Source organism: Nymphalis io, chromosome Z, assembly GCF_905147045.1.
Source record: "Nymphalis io chromosome Z, ilAglIoxx1.1, whole genome shotgun sequence".
Classification (NCBI taxonomy): Eukaryota; Metazoa; Arthropoda; class Insecta; order Lepidoptera; family Nymphalidae; genus Nymphalis; species Nymphalis io.
In genome coordinates this window covers 7,428,894-7,447,956 of record NC_065918.1, presented here as the reverse complement: position 1 = coordinate 7,447,956, position 19,063 = coordinate 7,428,894, and the positions used below count along the sequence as shown (strand labels likewise).

Sequence of the window (19,063 nt, the reverse complement as noted above, 5' to 3'; positions counted from 1 at the left end):
TCAATTTATAATTTAAAGCGGGAATCTCCTTATTATTGAATATATTAGTGTTAAATTAATCTAATGTATAATTTATTTTATCTACAAACGTTTTTAATCTTTTATACATAAAATACCATTTATATTATAATTTATATAAATAAAACAGTCAGTTTCTTATAATATTCATGCGTATACACCTACAATTAATAGCATTGTAAATCCTATAAACATATTAGGATAACCCTATAAATGATCTCAATGATGCTCTCAGTATTCATATATTTACATTTCAGGTTTGCATCAGCCATTGTTAAAGATAAATGTAGGCCATGATTATTTTTTAATATTTTATATGTTAAATTAGAATTTATATACTCAAGTGTATAATATTAGGGTTTTATAATTTTCAACATTAAAAAGCGATAAATTATCAAAAATAAAATCTTTTGGCAATTTATTGCTTTAAATATAATAAATTGAAGATTTTAGTAGTAGGTTCGTCGCGCTTATAGAAATAAGATTATTATAGGATTTTGACCAGGCTACTGATACGTCCATTTATTTTGTAACACCTGTACAAACGAACTTATTCTTCCTGTGTATTTTTTATTAAAATTTGAATGAATTACATAACATGGAAACACAGGCCTGCTAGTATTACTTATTGTACTTGTACTCTCACACCAGAGATGTATTTTAAACAATATTATTTTATGCGATACGAGAACATGTCTCGATATTAACTTATAATAAAAAAATGGCACTAAGTTATTGTTTTTGGTGAAAACGAATAAAATATGTTGAATAAATAACTTAATTTATATAATCAAATAACTTTCATGGATAGTTAAATTATATTCATACCTCTACGAAAACGTTTTAAATTGTAATTAGTACAAATGTACTGCCAATTTGCGATACATATTAAAAATTTGTTATTTTTTTTTTAATGTATTTTCTGGATAATCGTACCATAATATGTAATTATTTTTCTTACGACCAAGGAACTGCAATGTAATTTGAAAACTAGTTAGAACGTTTTAGTCCCACCGATTGATTATTATGGTTTTATATTTATTTTATATCGGTTTAATTATTAAGATTTTGTTTCTTTGGACAAATAGGACGGCTAAGTCTAACATATCATAATAAATGTATTATTATTTTAAAGTGATAATTTTAAATAAAATGTACTTAATAAAAAGAATTTTTTTTTTGAATATAAAAGACGTCCATAGTCCTCTTATAGTATATTTTATTTTCATTATTTATGACTTACTTTAATACGTTCTTTTCGTCTTGTTTTCATAATATTGTTATATTTTATTATGTACTTAATAAACCAATGCAAGAAATCCTATTAAAGTGAATATTTAAGCGGAAAATTTGTAATGGCTTATAATTTTTAAAGCAATATTATTTTTAATGTTATACACTAATAACCTTACCCAGTAAGCTAACAAAATTTTATAAAATCTACATGTGCTGGACACATTAGTACAAAGCCAGTGTTTCGTCATTACTATCGCTAGTTTATATTATTTTTACAATTATTATATTCATTCAGTAGCCTGTTAAATGTTTTTTTTTAATTTATGACTCGTTTTTTTTTAATTTTCTTGTATTAAAAATATATTATGAATAAGTAAAAAATTGTGACGCTTTGTTTTAACAGCTTATAATATTATCTTCGATGCCTATACATAGTAGCGAAAATAAATTCTTAACAAAAAGTAAATATGTATCGATGCTTAATAATATAAATTGTTATTTGAATATATGAAAAAAAAAACTTTTTATCGTTTATTAAGAGTTTATTTAAATATGTATATTGTTGGTAATAATAACTGTATTAGATATTTTCTTTAATAAAGTAATGTGCATTTATTTGGTAATTTTATTATACCTAAAACTCTTTGATACCTATATATTTTATCCTTAGTCAAGCCCTCCAAAGTTCTCGATGATTATCATGTATTCATATTCAAAATATATGCAAACGAATTCGTAAGGGACGTCGTTTAATGACGAAAACTACTCCATGCGTGTCATAAGGGTCAAAACACAAAATGCGAATTCGCAACGTAGAGACGACGCGAACCATATTAGGCCTCTGCCTCGAATCTCGCGGGCAGCGGGGCGGCGGCGGCGGCGGCGCGGGAGCGGCAGGATCTTACGCGTATAATCAAATGGACCGACCCTCGAATACAGCGGTGCAGGAGCGGCGCGGGGGCGGGCAACGAGCGGTGCACTCCAGTCAAGCGGTGACCGCCCGCGTTGCGCGTCTGCATTGTAGGTATAGTGTTGTACATTTTTTTTGTGACGTATCAAAATGTCTTCGGACGTGCAAGAGCTAATTATTTCGGCAATCTTTGAGAGGACACCCATATGGAACAGCAAAGATGTGAACCATAAAAATAGAAGAATAATTAACCAATTATTAGTCGTAGAATTTGTCGGGATTTTGTCTCTGTTCTTCATAATTTCGATAAAACTCGCCATTTATTTTCCTTGCCCTATAGTAGGGATCCACTTCTTCTTTTGCCCACAATAAATCGAGCGTTAGGAATAAATTTGAATCAAAAAGATGTCGCCGTTTTTCAGACATTTCGTTCGCGAATAAAAACAAATATCTCGACAACACAACCACGAACACAACACTACACCGCTATAGTGCGGCGCGATCTGCCCGCTAGTTTGGAGAACAGGTATGCGTTGCCCGCTCCGCTGCCGCGCCGCCGCCGCCGCCGCCCCGCTGCCCGCAAAATTCGAGGCAGAGGCCTTAGTGCGGCATGTTGCCTCACTAATATGGTTCGGGTAAACTAATTACATCACCTACGAATCAATTTGCAGGTTTTTTAAGCCGCGTCCCGCGAGCTCATTTCTGCATTGCGATGTCGCATTATATTTTTGTATTTTAGTCCTAAATGTTACTAATGAACCTAAAGCGTTAGGGTGCAGACACATGTCTAAGGCCTCTGCCTCGAATCTCGCGGGCAGCGGGGCGGCGGCGGCGGCGGCGCGGAAGCGGCAGGATCTTACGCGTATAATCAAATGGACCGGCCCTCGAATACAGCGGTGCAGGAGCGGCGCGGGGGCGGGCAACGAGCGGTGCACTCCAGTCAAGCGGTGACCGCTCGCGTAGCGCGTCTGCATTGTAGGTATAGTGTTGTACATTTTTTTTGTGACGTATCAAAATGTCTTCGGACGTGCAAGAGCTAATTATTTCGGCAATCTTTGAGAGGACACCCATATGGAACAGCAAAGATGTGAACCATAAAAATAGAAGAATAATTAACCAATTATTAGTCGTAGAATTTGTCGGGATTTTGTCTCTGTTCTTCATAATTTCGATAAAACTCGCCATTTATTTTCCTTGCCCTATAGTAGGGATCCACTTCTTCTTTTGCCCACAATAAATCGAGCGTTAGGAATAAATTTGAATCAAAAAGATGTCGCCGTTTTTCAGACATTTCGTTCGCGAATAAAAACAAATATCTCGACAACACAACCACGAACACAACACTACACCGCAATAGTGCCGCGCGATCTGCCCGCTAGTTTGGAGACCAGGTATGCGTTGCCTGAGGCCTGAGGCCTCTGCCTCGAATTTTGCGGGGCGGCGAAATTATGAATTTTGATTTATGAATTTTTTTTATCGAAATTATGAATTTTGCGGGGCGGCGGCGGCGGCGGCGCGGCAGCGGAGCGGGCAACGCATACCTGTTCTCCAAACTAGCGGGCAGATCGCGCGGCACTATAGCGGTGTAGTGTTGTGTTCGTGGTTGTGTTGTCGAGATATTTGTTTTTATTCGCGAACGAAATGTCTGAAAAACGGCGACATCTTTTTGATTCAAATTTATTCCTAACGCTCGATTTATTGTGGGCAAAAGAAGAAGTGGATCCCTACTATAGGGCAAGGAAAACAAATGGCGAGTTTTATCGAAATTATGAAGAACAGAGACAAAATCCCGACAAATTCTACGACTAATAATTGGTTAATTATTCTTCTATTTTTATGGTTCACATCTTTGCTGTTCCATATGGGTGTCCTCTCAAAGATTGCCGAAATAATTAGCTCTTGCACGTCCGAAGACATTTTGATACGTCACAAAAAAAATGTACAACACTATACCTACAATGCAGACGCGCAACGCGGGCGGTCACCGCTTGACTGGAGTGCACCGCTCGTTGCCCGCCCCCGCGCCGCTCCTGCACCGCTGTATTCGAGGGTCGGTCCATTTGATTATACGCGTAAGATCCTGCCGCTCCCGCGCCGCCGCCGCCGCCGCCCCGCTGCCCGCGAGATTCGAGGCAGAGGCCTAAGGAACGGCGCCGCTAATTAAATGTCTTCATCGAGAAATACGAATTTTAGTGGGATTGTTATAGTAAAACAAGCCGAGATGGCCCAGTGGTAAGAGCGCGTGAATCTTAACCGATGATCATGGGTTCAAACACGGGCAAGCACCATTGAATTTTCATGTGCTTAATTTGGGATTATAATTCATCTCGTGCTTGACGGTGAAGGAAAACATCGTGAGGAAACCTGCATGTGTCTAATTTCACTGAAATTCAGCCACATGTGTATTCCACCAACCCGTATTGGAGCAGCGTGGTGGAATAAGCTCCAAAACCTCCTCAAAAAAGGAGAGGAAGCCTTAGCCCAGCAGTAGGACATTCACAGACTGTTACTTGTTATAGCAATAAATTTATAAAATACAAATCGGAGAAATTCATTAACATTAATACGGATTGTAGTGGGCAAAACAACCTCTGATGTACGTTTGATATTATATTTAAAACTGATACAAAAAAAAACACTAACGCTACCATACTAATATTGTGAAAAGATAAGTTTTTTTTATATCGGAATTCACTTAAAAACTATAAATAATAATAAAAACTAATAATATCGATATTTAACCCAAGTGAAGTCAGGACGTGTAGCTGATATATTATAAGACTTGTTTGTTATTTTGAAAGCAGAACCAAAGCACACAGATTTTATTCTTTTTGCGTTACATATATATAACGTCACGTTTAAACCCTAAAGGATTAGCAGTAGCAAATACATATAATACTTACAAACGGTACCATTCTTGTTTAATTAATGAGCTGCATTTTATTATCGTGACTACGAAACAGGCTTCTATAATAAAATATAATTAACAAAATAAATTTAAATAAAATTAACTTTAGTTAATCACAGTACCTAAATATCGTAGACTTTTATAACAATCGTAGATAGGTCTTTGAGTAATTCGCACGACGCTGAAGACGAGAATTACTCTAATGTTAATAATAAATAAGGCCCTGAAAAAAATTTACTTGTATGTGCGACAAATTATTAATAATAATTGTGAGACAAAGAAACATTGGCGAACGACATTTTTTTTTCAACATTAGATATTAAGCGTACTAAATAAATGAATAAGATTTACTTTGTTTAGTAATCCACTAATTCTAATACCATAAGACCTACGCAGGCTTTACGCATTTAGGAATGTGAAAAAATTATTAAGATATAAATATGACAAACTTGTATCCATCGCGTAGATACACCAAAAACTGGTTATAATATACCTTCGTAAACGTAACCTAAATAAATTGTTGCTAAAAATAAATTAAATAATTTCTTTTTTAAATAGATTCAAATGAAATTGGGTAATTAAGAAAAGTTTTCTTAAAGAGGACTGAGAAAAATGAATTAAAAAGAAACCTTGTTAATGCAAGTTGTTTCTAAATGTACTACGCACTATATTTTTATAGAAAAAAAATCGAGCTTGTTATCTAAGATCTGTATAACGACTGTTTTAATTTTAATACCTTTTGATATTTAAAATAATATAAACGTTAGTAAGGTGGCAGAGAAAGGAATTGGTAATAAACTTCTGACAACACATTCCAAATAAATTAAGTAATTTATTTCGGAAACCGATACAATATAGCATAATAGTTTAATATAACAACAATACCATACGGAAATTTAATTTTATCTATTGTAAAAAAAAAGCTCTACAGATTTATGCACAAATGGCGTTATCCCAATACATCATCTCCCATTAAAAATAACTTACATGACACCACCAAAATAAAATGTATATTGATACCACAAGAGGCGCTTATAATACTATTATTATACTTTCAAGCGATTTTTCTCACTGGCTTATCCAACAACAATTACTAATGAAAACTGTCAAATGTATCAATACGAAAATGGTTTGAAATATATTACAGTAAAAAATCTATGTCACACTAGAGAACGAGACCACATATATTAACACGTATACCTTAACAGATCAAAATGTAAATTTTTCTAAGAGATTATTTCTCAGTAAAAATTTTAAGTAAAAAATTAACATTTTTTTAAGTATAGCTTAGAAAATTTTATGAAGATTTATTCAGAGTTCGGTTTATGTCTAGACATAAATTATCGGAGGCATTGAAGCCTTCGATAATATATTCTGTAATGGTCACGGAAGAATCTTTATGTCTAGTTTTCTTTAGTATATATAGTTATAACAATATGTAACCAAATATGTTCGTTAAGTGTCGGTTATTTTTGAGTGAAATTTTTGAAAATAATAACCAGCGACCAACCTGATCATATGACCTTGGTGTGTTCAGCAACTTTTGTGGTTTCATTTTAAAATCATGAATCATCCATAAACAAAAAAAAATCTCTGTAATAAATAAACATATACGCCACATACTATCTACTTATTATATACATACATTTAATAAGACATCCGAAATCAAATATTATCTATTATTTTTTAATATTGACTTGCGTATTAATAGTTTGTTGAATGAATGTCGCATTCATTTGAGATAAGTCACATTGAGTTTAGAAATAAATTTCACGATCATTAACGTTCAACTAAGAAAAACGTATATTTAGTAATTTGTTTAATGAAACGAATGTCGTTAAAGCATACGGCGTATAACTAAAGATCTATATCACAATGGACAATGAGATCTTTTAATTCTAATGCTAGGAGGACTTACAAGCACGAAAATACCTTTGATCAAGAATTAAGTTTTTAGTGCAACTGATTACCTATAAGTATGATAAAAATACGTTAAAAAAATGCCGAATAAATATAAATGCCTCGAGTCCTGAGCGGATTTATCGGTGAGCGGACCGCACACATAGAAGCTAACATTTTATTTACAGCGGCATTGACATCTGCTCCAGATGTACACTGTACGGTTACGTTACGTGCACAATAAAACTTGTATATAACTATTACTAATCAATATCTAGTTCTAATAATGTTTATATTGTATACATAGGATTCGATATTGTGACGTCTTGCTGTTTTGACGTAATGATCGTGAAAGAAATTATTGCATTAAACACATGGCCCACGATCAGTCATCGATAATCGCAGGTCATTTGTTTATTGCAAACTATGTTTAATTGAATGTGCATAATGACTATGGCAGTTTCGTTCTTCGGTTTGGTTATACAAACATTTTTGATTAAATCCGAGCACACGCATTCGAATATATTCTTTTTTTACATTTTAAAACTATAATTTAAAGAAAATGAACGCTTAGATGTATTCTTAATTTTCCATTTTTTAAACAGTAACATAATTAAATGAACAAAAAAAGAATACATTAAAAAGATTGATGTCAATAACTACAAGTTGAAATTATTTAAAATACCCGTTAAATTTCATTCAACCTTGCAAATTATTTGTGACAAAATAAATGTAATTTTATTAAATTGAATACAGTTTTTATTAAAGTTAAAACAAAACATGTATTATGAGATAATTATAAATTATTCTAATATATCTTATAAGTAGTCTTTTTATTATTACGAACCAAGATATCATATTTCAAAAACAAAATAGACCCATTGCCTACAATACATCTTTGTCACACATTGATTAAATAAGTAGGAACAATTAATAGAGAGTAAATTTATTTTAGTAATAAATCTCAAACGACTGCGACAAAGTGATGGCTTCATATATTAATAGTATAGACACACAATTCGCTTACCGTCCATTTCAATAGAATTTGAGAACGTATAATCTGAAAATATTACACATATATAAGAACTTGCATTGTATAATATGCTAACTCAGATCGTTGGCTTGTTGTAATTGAATGTGAATGATTTTTATATATATATATAGAACAAAACCAAATTCTGTTATATTTCTTGATGTAGAATGAACACGTCGATACTATATATTTATATATCCAATACTGACAACTTGTTAAACCTCTTGTAACAATTACCCCATACGTACATCAGCTGTGACTTCAATGCAAATCTTAGGTAGTGTATTCCAATATATTGCCATATATATTAGTAAATATTTTTGGGAATGTCTGAAACGTTCGCCTTGGAACTTTGATTCTCATCATTTAATTTTTCACTTCCACAGATTAGATAACCTATTCCACTCAATGGAGTTCACGGCTATCATAGCGAACTTCTTAAATTTTTAACAATTGATATTGGAATAAAAACACTGGATACTATAATATTCTTATAATATATTAAATAATTAGTACATTTCAAAACAATTAACCGATTGTAACTTTTAACCATGCTTTATACTGGCCATAAAATTATATTAGTTATTGCTCTTGGATTATAAATATATGATACTTTAATAGCAAAATTTCGACATAAATAAATTATCTTAATTTAACGTAACCAATAAATCCACTTTAGTAAAAAGTGTTTTGTAACAATACGATATATCATTCACACTTGCACAATTTCTATTGTAATGGACTGTACAAGCTTACATTTCAATCTTAATTATATGAAAGATTTACAAGTGATACAATATATTGAAAATTTTGATATTAAATAATTGAAAAACAGAAACGAATAGAGATAATTAATTTCATTTGTCTCCTTGCAACAACTTCCTCGCAACGAAAGTTAAAAATAAGTTATACATTTCAAACAAAAGACAACATAATAATGACCTTAAACCTTAAAGAAATTCCATAAAATAAAAACCTCTAAACAATCCTTTTCCTAACATTAAGAAACACATACAAAGGCAGTAAAGTTCGTTCAATAGCTACGGGGTATAGTATAAATGTACTCTAATTACAATTAACACATTTCTTGACAGTGGTGTGGATATGGGGAAGAAGTTGGATGTCACGATTTCCTAAAAATCGCGAAAGAGGGGCGTCAATGAACGGCGCTCCGTTGAAGCGCGTCGAATGTAGAAGTCGCTAGTAAGAAAAACGTTTAAGCTGCCTTGTGTGAGGGATGCGTTGGGAGTGGTGTAACAGCGGCGTCTGTGAGGTGGCGTCGTATCACCGCGGCGTCGGAGATCATTCACATGATGAACTTGCCGATGATGATGCCGAGCAGCGCCATGCCTATGGCGGTGGCGATCCAGGGCATCAGCGCGATCTGGTCAGTCTTCTCCGGCCCGTAGGAATGACGGCGAACCGCGCGACCCTCGCCACCCACAGACTGGTGCAGGCGCAGCAGCTCTTCCTGTAAATAGCGGCCAAACATCATTCATCAGTCATTATTAGTATCGACATTCGCTTAATCTTACACCATTGCCTGACGCTAACATTTTTTGGCAAATTTAAGCCAACTGTCTAAACCTTGCTACCACAATTCGGGTAGTCGAATGTTCGAAAACTCGCTTGAGACCCATTCTCATAATAAATATGCCTGTAGTTAACTACACCCACTAATTGCAGGAAATTAGAAATGTATAACGCTTTTCGCCGAAATATAATAACGAATATTCGCACGTCATCTGTATTTAAGATGTATTACATATTTAGTGTTTATTATTATTTGATTGCTTGTATTGTGTTACATGTTATTTTAAATAGTATCATAATCCATAATGGCAATAAAGTATGAAATATAAATTAATTGTAATAATTGTTAAAATACAGCTTAATATTAAGGTGTTCCTAATCAAAATGCTTTAAGTTTTCTTCATTACACATTATTTTGTCGTATATATGAATATGAAATATGAAACACGTGGCATTTTCATGCAGCGAAGACATTAGTTCGCTGCGTGAAACTGCACGTGTTTCATAGAGCGAGTGTAACACGATAGTGTTATAATGTGAAATGTTCTATGTTATAAGTAGTACATTCATGTTTAGGTTGTTTAAAAAAAACACGATGCGATGTTCTATTCAGAAATTTACAAACGACACATTTCGAGTTTGGACACCTTATTAATATACAATATAATTAAACGATATCGCTTAAGCAATAGAAGTGCTTTTCTGTAAGAGCTCACTTCGTATCTCACTCGTGAAATATTATAAGCCGACTTACGGTGATTCGATGTTAAGAAGCGTGTGTTAAATATTATTATTAAAGTCAGCGTATCTTATAAACTTTTAATATTTCACGATGTTTAGTTGTTTGCTGCGGTGAGTTTCGAATTTATTTTTACGGAATAGCTCTACAGATTACAAATCATACAAATATTATCTTCATAATAATTCTGTTGCGAAAAGTAGTTTCAAATATTCGAGCCGATGTGAAAATGCACGTTGGGAACAAAAGTTAAAACGTAAATGCGTATTCATTGTGTTGAACACGGAAAAGTGGACCTCAACCTGTTTACATTGGCGAACAGTACGAACGCATAACCAAAAATTGGAATAAATAATGCAAACATAAATCCCTAGCGACGAAACAATCCACATGAAACCAACGATCGATCGTATAAATCCATGTAGTGTAATTAATTCCGTAAATAATAAATGTGACTAATATAGTTTTCGTTGTAAGCTACACGGCGTAGCTTATTTATATTAACAGTTTTCATACTAAAACAAATTTTATTTAATACAATTTATAAGATAGTAGCAGTGAAAAACATCTCATGTATTTTAATAAAATACGAATGTATTTAAAAAACGACAACGCGCGCAATCACTTTAAGTAAAAGGACAGTCGCCGAGCAAAGAATATGTGTTTTTAATATATTTTTAAAGCGCTGTCTGAATTCATTCGCGTAGACTCTTAGTAAAATATGCAACGATTGATGCGTACATAGATAGAAAACGATATTGAAAATTATTTTTAGCTTCTGTATGGGTTAGTAGCAAATGATGGTATTTACATAATCATGAATTTTCGAAACATATTTTACGCACATACAGACAGTTTTATATAGAACTAAGCTAAGCAAATTCGTATGATATACTAAATGAATTCAATTCATTGATTACGTTATTCGTTAAAAGTATTGTTATTTATAAATTCGTGTTATTTATATTCTAGCAATTTCGACTCTAATACATACATAAAATTACAATATGTATTACAAACATAGCTTAAGAAATTCGCTCATAGATAAATAGCAACAAATATTATATTATATTCAACGAAGCGTTATAAAATAGTCTCATTCGAGAAAATAATATCTACAAGCTTTAACAAGAGTCAATTTATGTAATTTTTCCTTCCTCAATATAAAACAAAGTATAAACATGGTACCTAAATTAATACTGTACGTGCGTTATAGAAACAAACGAATCGTAGCGGTGATCGCTGATTTCATTACAAATTAAATCTTTCATAAATTCGCTAAGCAATAATCAACCTTAGATACATAACAGATACACAGATACTGTAAAATAATTTTATAAATGTAATAAATTTTTTTGGGTTAAGAATATTTTAATATATTCGAATTCGAGTAAAACACAAACTTATTTTATACATACTAGATGTTCTTTAAACGCATGTAGCGTTTAATCATCCTTTCGTACTACTTACTTAACATTGGTATATTTACATTATTTTTTAACGGTTCAATATTCTTCTAGTAATAATATGTGATATAAATGTTTGTTTGTGCGTGTGCGCATGTGTGATTAATACCATATGACATTAAATTATCTTAAATATTAAATTTAAAAATATATATCGAAAAACGATTCCTTTAATAACGTTTTATGTAATTATAGTATGTTTTTATAAACGGCGATGTTTCAGTCAATACGTTATTCAAGTTTAAATATAACACATAATATTATTAAGAACACATTAGCATTTATAAAAACCTTATTATATACTAATTTAAAAGTTATTTTTGTTTGATATATAATAAATCATATTATAAAAAAAAAACAGTATTAGTGTTAAAGTAAAATATTCAGGACAGACAATACTTGGACACATAACCTAAATAGAATGTAAGCAAGTAGCAAAAGTCGACACGTACTGCGATTTTATCAAACTTCCCCCCAATCGAAATGTATTAAAAATTAAACTCAAAAAGTGGAACTCACTTTTAATCGAAGATTTTCATGTCGTAATTTGCTTTCCTCCTCCCTCAAATGAATCACTTCATTCGTCGCCTTTTGCAAATCGCTTTCGAGGTTTTCAGATTTTGGGAAATTAGTCTGGAAATATAAATAAAAAAAATAAATAAAATAATCAAATAGATCTTATCTACAATAAACAGTTTGTATATGCAAATAAAAACGAACATGCATTTGTATAAAGCAACATTTACCATACTACTGACAATGAGTCGTCTAATAATATATATATATATATATATGTAAATAATAATAATAATAATATATAATAAGTATTCTGTATTGAAAAGCCAAGAGCGGAACCAATTTAAATTCAAAGGCTTATTAAACATACCTGTAAACAAAATTTTTCATATAATACCGTTCATATCAAAGTATAATTTTCGTTCAATTATCTATTAACCGATTATAAGACATTTAAACATTCAATTTTTACGGTTTCATATTAAATAGCCTGCTAATTGTTGCCAGTTATTAATGACAAATTATTTAAAAAAAAAAACGTCGATATATTTTAATTTAGCTTGTGATAAAAATAGCAAAAAAACTAAATAACGTAGCCCAAAGTACTTAGAATCGAACATATCTAGGCCACCCGGTATATCGTTCAGCTATAGTATAAATTATAGACATCAAATCATCACACCTTAGATAGTTATCAAATAATATTATCTTTAAAAATACATTATATTGGCACAGATAGTTATTATTAAAAAAAAAAAAATTATTATAGCGCTTTTTTTTAAACGATAAAAATGTATAAATCCGTCTTTCGTAATCGTGTAGTTTATTATTATAAGAAGTCGGAAGTTAAAATGAGTCACATCATTGTGCTCGGTGACCATAGACAGTAGCATTTTCAGAAATTATAACATTCAGTGTCAATGTTATGTCATGTCAATGCGATATATTAAAGTATTTAAGATGTTAAATGACTTATGCTTGTGATATACTTTGGCAGAATCGCTGAAGTTAATTTTTTTTAATCTAGATATCTGAGTAAGGTAAAGAAATTTCATTCAATCATTATTATATCTCGTTGTGATTGCTACGACGATTGTGTAGTCCTAATGTCTAATTATATTCCCAATTCGGCTTCTTCGAACTTATTTCCTATTTCAAATACATACAAACTCTAGATTTATATGTTAGAAACACAAACATTATAGCGATTTATATGAACGATGTACCTCTAATATTAATGCTTAAATATAGTGTTTTTATTTATTAATATTATATTATAAATTTGTGTAGTGTGTTAGTTGGCAATTTAAACAAGAAAATAGACGTAGTACGTGTTTAATTTTTTTTAACGGATAAGGAAAGCGTGGTACCGTTTTCGCACTTAACGTTCCCGACGTGAGGTCATCATCCTTCCTCTTTGCTTCATTCTGGATAAGACCTTCTACAGCATCCTGGAATATACATTCAACATGCCAAGCTTGGACTTACTCGAAGCCAGTCCGTTTGAATCATTTCGATTAGAAGGTAGAATTAATGTTATCACGCATTATAATATAAACGGACGGAAGACGCTTTAAGGAAAATATGGAATTGTATAAATCCGATACATGATTTCAAGTGAATCCATGCTGTGAATGCCGACAATACACTAATGAATGGCTAATGAATGTGTTTTTCTTCCGGTACTAAAATATTTATATTAAATTATATCGAAAACATATATTCCGATTTATGTAAATAAAATATTCCACGCCGCGAGATGCGAAAACGTTAATATTGAAACAATTGTAATGTTTGTAATAATAATAATAATTTATTATAAGGAGCGACATCTCTTGGCGGTTTATAAAAAATACAAATAGTCTTCTATAATCCTACTATAGTGTGGATAATGGAATATATGAATATGTGTGGTTTATGTTTTATAAACATTAATGTCATGAAACGCAAGTTTTATATTAAGATATGTTTTTTGCATTAAACACAATGTGATATGGACAAGACAATTCGATATAATTCGAGCAAATAAAACCCGAAAAAGCACAGCACAACAATTATATTCAATTCCAGTGGTAGGAGGAGTAAAAATAAATAACCAACCTGTCACCTTGAATTGACATTACATAATTGGTCGAGATGTAAAATAATATATGGCGCACATTATCTATTCGTAAAAAATGGGCGTTTTTGTAAGTAAAATTAAAGAGTCTAAGTAGTACACTGGAATGTTGTTGATGTTTTATATAAAGATAAACTAATGTAAGAACTAGTTCGTATTATAATCGACATATATCAGCAATTCGCAACGTATATGCAAATCTAAGTAATGTTTATTTTACTCTTCCTGCCATTGGTTAAGAGTTACAGTATAATAATGAGTCGATTTCATTCAAATCTTATTCCCTTTTGAACTCATGATGACTTGACATTCATGCCATGTTTGTGAGGTAGTTTTGTAAAAATGTGATCATAATAATTTATTATATCTATTATTACCTTTGTTACTGATTTAACATCTTCAGCTGCGGCCACTGCAACTCTCTTCTTATTGACTTCGTTCTGAGCAGCAGTATCTCCAGAATCCTTAGCGGAAAATTGATATGTTAATGATATAAATTATTATAACCCCTAAACAAATTATGCCCGTTTTTACCAATCACCAGGATTAACTTCTTGCACAGGAGTTATTTTAATGCAACATTGAGTGAAATTTATGTTGAGCAAACTTTTTGCTGAGGGTAGGGCAGTCAATCCATACAAGAGAGAGATCAATGACTATAAATGCTCTGAGTGTAACTTCCCGAATCCGTGTTGATAATGAGAAATTCTCGACAGAAAAACCAAAAATAATTTTGCCCTAGAATTGAGCCCAGGGCTAAGACACTTAGTCATTTATAAACTTGCTAAGGTCATCATTTCACTGAACATTTATGATAAAATTACATTGTCATTTAATGAAAAATTTTTAGTAGTTAATTTTTTTATACTTACGTTAAGATTAGTACCTCGAGGAGTCTCAAACACACATTTCAACTTGTAGTCCATAAGTTGATCAGGACTTATTTCCTTCCACTAGAACAATTATAAATATTACTGTAAATGTCATTGTGTCATTATGCAAGTTTCTATGAGATGAGAAATCAAGAAACAGTGTGACATACCACTTGATCTATGTTAGTTTTTCCTTCTGGAGCAATAACACTTTGCACCATAAACTTATGTTTATGTTTTTCATTGGGATCCACATGGACAGGCTGAGGAGTTACTGGAAATAATATAATGAATCATCATCTCATTTTTTATTTGATATTAGTACTAGCTTGTAAATTTGAAATAATTTCAAATTATTATTTAAAGAAATATTGTTTTGATAACTTACTTGCTATATCAACTTTGGAATTGGGTTCGAGCACCCCAGAGTTAGGACGAACACAATATTTCTTTGGGGCTGTAGTCTTGATTTTGAACAAGACAGTATGCTCTGATGGGTTTGTCAGTGTCATGTAAGTTGTGTAGCCCAACTCAAACAATCCTGAAAAATCAACTAAAATATTCAATAATAACGACTATATCTTTAAGCATAGTCTACATTCCAACTCCAGAAGGTGATATCTCACTCTCACTATATTTCTTTCATAATTCAATCATACTTAGTATTTTATTTGATTATTTTTATTTTATATATTATTAGATAAATTACTAATTCACAACATTGCCCAATTATTTACTGATAAGCTGTTTCAGTTTAATATCTTCTAGGATTGATAGGATGATGATGATAGACATATGTTTTACAATAACACTTAATCCCCTTAATGGCACTTTTCTAGAGGTCTCAAATTACAAACAATAATTTTAGAACTGAGATATAATTTTCATTAATTCTATTTACAAATAATATGGATACTAATGTTAATGTGGCTAAGTTTTAGCTTTGCTGCAGCAAAACTGGAGTCAACATGTCGTGGCTAAACTACAACATAAGACAGATCGACGACGGAATCTCAGTTATTTTGCATTGTGATAAGGCCACAGGTTTCTCAAGCAGACGAGTTATATCTTTTAACGATGAGCATGACTTTATATTGTCTGGATGGTTGCCGTCATGTCACACCACAACAACCAGTCACAAGCAGTTACGTATGGCTCTTTAATATTATGTTCTCAGTATATAATATTAAAGAGCCATAACTAAACTTAACTGTTTGGTCTTATGGAGTCCGTTTTTAAAGAGGTGCCCTAACCTGGTGCATGTTACATAACGGAGATCTTAGAAAATGATGTGCTGCCATATGTCAGGTATATTCAAGAAAACTTTGACCTTCGAGCATGCATACAACATGCATGCATGCATGCAACACGCGTTGTCAGCAGATACCAGAGGTCTTTCGGTATTCTTAGTTCTATAGAAAATTTACGGTTACTAAGGAAGGAATAATGGAAGCAATTTCCAAAAGAAAATAAATTTTAAAAATGTCTTTAAAGTGGCAAATGTAGGCTGTCAATCAGAGCAAAAGGGAGAATAAAAAAAATTACAAATATAAAAATTAATGGGCCATTATAATTGCCAAATGGAATGGAATTAATGTATGCAAAACTATAATATAAAATGTATATTTTTTTATAAAGGCCTATACATGAGACCATTGTTTGCTTGAATAACTATAATTAAATCTAAGGCACATAATTTTTAATATCTTAGTACTAATAATATTTTCATAAGGCAAACTACACATATGTACTAAATGGTATTTTTGTTTGACCCTATCTAAGCTATAGCTATATATAATAGTATGGTATTACACACTGATTGTGTACATTACTAACAACAATTTTACAAGTTTAGTAACATTTACAAATTTTTTAGCCATACCAAAAAAGTCCAATTAGCGACAATATGATCAAGATTTTATGAAATTATGACTATTAGGTTGCAAAGTGCTGAATAATCTTTCTGAACTGAATAATCAATATAAACTCCCTTTTATTGAACATTTAACATAAAATATAACAGTAAAATATTCATTCCATAAGTATGTTTAGTTAATAAATGTAAACAATTTAGTGTCATACTAATCTACTGCTCATCATCATTGGCTAGAGTATGAAGAGGACAGAAAACTACTAAGATAATAAATTCAGCATTTATATTTGTTATACATGGACAACTGTACTAGACACTTGCAAAAGTGTCAACAATAACTGCATTAAAGTTCGACAGAAACATGAGTGATTCAGAAATGCAAATGACAAGCAGAAATATTAATACTTAGATTCAGAAAAAAAAATGTTTTTTAATTTCAATAAAATGATAAGTACTTTGTATTAACTCTGTTCATTCTGTACTAACATTATTAATTCAAAGTAAGATCTATAAATCTAAAAATATCAATAACAGTATTTTCATTTGACTTTACAGACTTGTGCTGTATGTTAATTATCAATTATTACTAAAGACCAATATTAAATTGATTGTTTGTACTACAAAATAAACTTTGAATAAAACTTATTTTTTCACACTAAGAATGGATTCCATTTTTTATATGTCCAAAAAATAAATTTCATAATAAATTAAACAGCTTATATTATATTTGCAAACATGCCTAGTTAAGTTTAATTATAACTTAGTACTAATTAATTTTTCTTAGTAAAAAGTGGGTATCTTTTTTTGAGATTCTAAATTATATAAATTATCCTTCTTTTATAATGACTACAACTTCATAACTAAAAAACATGACTGTCATTTCAAATTTCATAATTAAAAATATGGCATAAGTAGTGCTGTAAAGCAATCAAAAATTTCTTCCATTGAAGATCAATATGTAAAATGAAACACACAAAGGACATTTTAGAATCACGTAGTTACTATGTACATCTATATATTAGCTTAAATTCACTATCGCTAGATGTTCGGTAGAAGTACTATCTAATTGATAGATTGAACATATTTTCCCGATCGACAAGTTAATTCTGGTTTTGTACATAATTACAAATTTGTACTAATATTACGATTCATTGTATCTTGTAATTGTCTATTATTAAAATAGAATATGTAAAACCGCACCCTGACAAAATGCCGATATCTGGAAATAGAAACTCCATTTGTCAGCAACTAACACGAAGTCTACAGCTCGAGTTGTAATGCGGCGGTTGCAGTTTTTGAAGTACAAAACGAAAGACACTTACCTTTGAACTTCAGTTCATTTTGCGGCTCTATAGTTAACACTTGGTTCGGCATTTTGTGTTAATTATTGTATTTCGTAAGCAAAATTAACGGATCAAGATTATCTTTATAATAGAAATGTCGGCCACAGTAAAGATGAATGACGAATTCGAAATGCGCATTGCGCATGCGTTCTCTTTCTTTTTATGTACAAGTGCCATACTCTAAGAATTTTATGCTGCCATACTAAAAAAATAAATAATTTTAAATGTTAATTAAGATTAATGATAACACTGCATGCTATCGATTAGAATCGTTCTTTATATAAAATCTTGTTTTGTTTTCACTAAGAAGTAAGATTAATCAACCTTCTTAGAAAGTAATCAATAATAAAATTACGAAAACACCTGCAAGTGCTTGAACCTCTTATTTAATATAAATTTTATATATGGTCTGTTCGAATACTTTTATTGTTTAATTATCGTAGTCCACCAGTTACAATTAATGTTTTACAAAGTGACTGCAATTTAAAGCGTTTACTGAATCAAATAGTAGCTTTTACAAATACATATTTTTTCTTTTGAATCTTAAATAACATAGTATATTCTACGGTAGCATATTAATAATAATTGTTATCTGTGG

At 31.3% G+C, this 19,063-nt stretch overlaps 2 protein-coding genes across 4 annotated transcripts in view; both read right to left on the bottom strand.

Annotated features, from left to right (window-relative positions):
- LOC126780382 (frequenin-1) overlaps positions 1-19,063 on the bottom strand; it is a 243,516-nt gene that overhangs the window by 47,882 nt on the left and 176,571 nt on the right. The window lies entirely within an intron of this gene.
- LOC126780381 (vesicle-associated membrane protein-associated protein B) lies at positions 5,885-18,637 on the bottom strand. 3 transcript variants are annotated; one of them, XM_050504842.1, is made up of 8 exons: positions 18,445-18,637; positions 15,638-15,790; positions 15,420-15,523; positions 15,250-15,330; positions 14,755-14,841; positions 13,629-13,709; positions 12,262-12,375; positions 5,885-9,475 (listed from the first exon to the last, which is right to left on the bottom strand). In XM_050504842.1, the coding sequence occupies exons 1-8, from the start codon at positions 18,494-18,496 to the stop codon at positions 9,311-9,313; spliced, it is 837 nt and encodes a 278-aa protein (XP_050360799.1). In that variant the 5' UTR covers positions 18,497-18,637; the 3' UTR covers positions 5,885-9,310. The 3 variants fall into 3 exon arrangements, with proteins under 3 accessions (XP_050360799.1, XP_050360798.1, XP_050360800.1); XM_050504841.1 differs by having other exon boundaries at positions 15,638-15,802; positions 18,445-18,623; XM_050504843.1 differs by lacking the exon at positions 13,629-13,709 and having other exon boundaries at positions 15,638-15,802; positions 18,445-18,622.